General features: G+C 57.9%; 1 protein-coding gene across 1 annotated transcript, besides 1 other annotated feature; it reads right to left on the minus strand.

Moving 5' to 3' along the window:
* The first annotated feature begins 465 nt into the window (after window positions 1-465).
* Window positions 466-493: a microsatellite.
* A 415-nt stretch (window positions 494-908) lies between these two features.
* Tco025E_10193 (glutamate dehydrogenase) lies at window positions 909-1,406 on the minus strand (the record flags this gene model as incomplete). The annotated part of the gene is made up of 1 exon (XM_029376978.1): window positions 909-1,406. One exon carries the CDS (start codon window positions 1,404-1,406, stop codon window positions 909-911), a length of 498 nt encoding a protein of 165 aa, XP_029222978.1.

Here is a 1,406-nt window from a genome sequence, read left to right on the forward strand (position 1 = left end):
TCCCCCCTTTCATCTCGCCCCGCCGGGGAATGCGACGAGGCGGAGAAAAAAAGGAGTAAACCAAAACAGACGCCGCCCGTTTACTTCACGCACGCGGCGTGCGACGGCGCTGCGGCCGTCCCCGGATGCAGGAGGAGGAGGAGAGAGAGAGAAAACACCGCAAAGGCAACAAGTGGGTCCGGGCCGCCACACACACACGCACGCCCAACCCGGGGGCCTGGCGCGGAACAACACGCACGGGACGGAAGAAGCAGAAGGGCGTGCGTGAAGATACCGCAAATAAAGTAAAAAAATAAAGAATCATCCACCCAACACAAAGCAGACAGGAACGCGTCATGTGTACATCGACGCCGGGCAAAACGTGGGCCTGTAGCTCACAAGTGCGGGCGGGCAGCTCGCGTGCTTCCTGCTCCCAGCGACCAGGCCCCGCGTGGCGGGCACCAAAGTCGCATCCGGGTGGCACCGAAAAAAGAAAAAAAAACAGAAAAAAAAACCGTCAAATCCCTTTAACCAACAACCGCGTCTTTGAAATAATCCAAAACAAAAAAATAAAACACAGAAATAGCTGGCCATTAAAACAAGAAACCCATGTCACGTTTTCTTTCATACCCTCTTCAGACGCCACTCAAGAACCACAAAAAAAAAAGGTAAAAAAGTACTGCAATCCCCCGCTGGGCCTCGTGCGAAGCTCACCGGCACTTACTGCGACCGCAGGCGCACACACACAGAGAGAGCCGTCACAGACGCTACCGCGAGCGCGGTTTCGCGCGCGGAGAGATTCGCAACTAGTCAGCAGCAGTAAAATCCCAAACGTTTTTTTTATACCTATAACTAGTGGGCTAGTGTTCGTCATATTGCTGCTGTTTCCGCCCCTTCCACTTTCGTCCGGCGCGTCCGGCAGAGACGGCTCAAACGACGCCAAGGCCCTTCATCGCCTCCGCGACCTTGACAAAGCCGGCGATGTTGGCGCCATTCACGTAATTCGTCTTGCCACCCTCCGTGCCGTACTTCACGCACGCGCTGTGGATGGAGTTCATGATTTCGTGGAGTTTTTTGTCCACCTCCTCCGCCGTCCAGCCCAGGCGCATGGCGTCCTGCGTCATCTCCAAGCCAGAGACGGCGACCCCGCCGGCGTTGGAGGCCTTCCCGGGGGCGAACAGGACACCGGCGTTGATGAGCTCCGTCGTCGCCTCCATCGTCGTCGGCATGTTTGCGCCCTCCACCACGGCGAGAACGCCGTTCCGGATCAGGTTCTTTGCGTCCTCAAGCTCCAGCTCGTTCTGCGTCGCGCACGGCAGCGCAATATCCGCCTTCAGGTGCCACGGTCGCTTCCCCGCGTGGTACTCTGCGCCCACCTGTTTCGCGTACTCCTCCACGGTGCCGTGCCTCGCGCCCTTGATGTCCAT

The sequence above is a fragment of the Trypanosoma conorhini genome (genome assembly GCF_003719485.1).
Source record: "Trypanosoma conorhini strain 025E chromosome Unknown Tco_14.4_contig_01525, whole genome shotgun sequence".
Lineage (NCBI taxonomy): Eukaryota > Euglenozoa > Kinetoplastea > Trypanosomatida > Trypanosomatidae > Trypanosoma > Trypanosoma conorhini.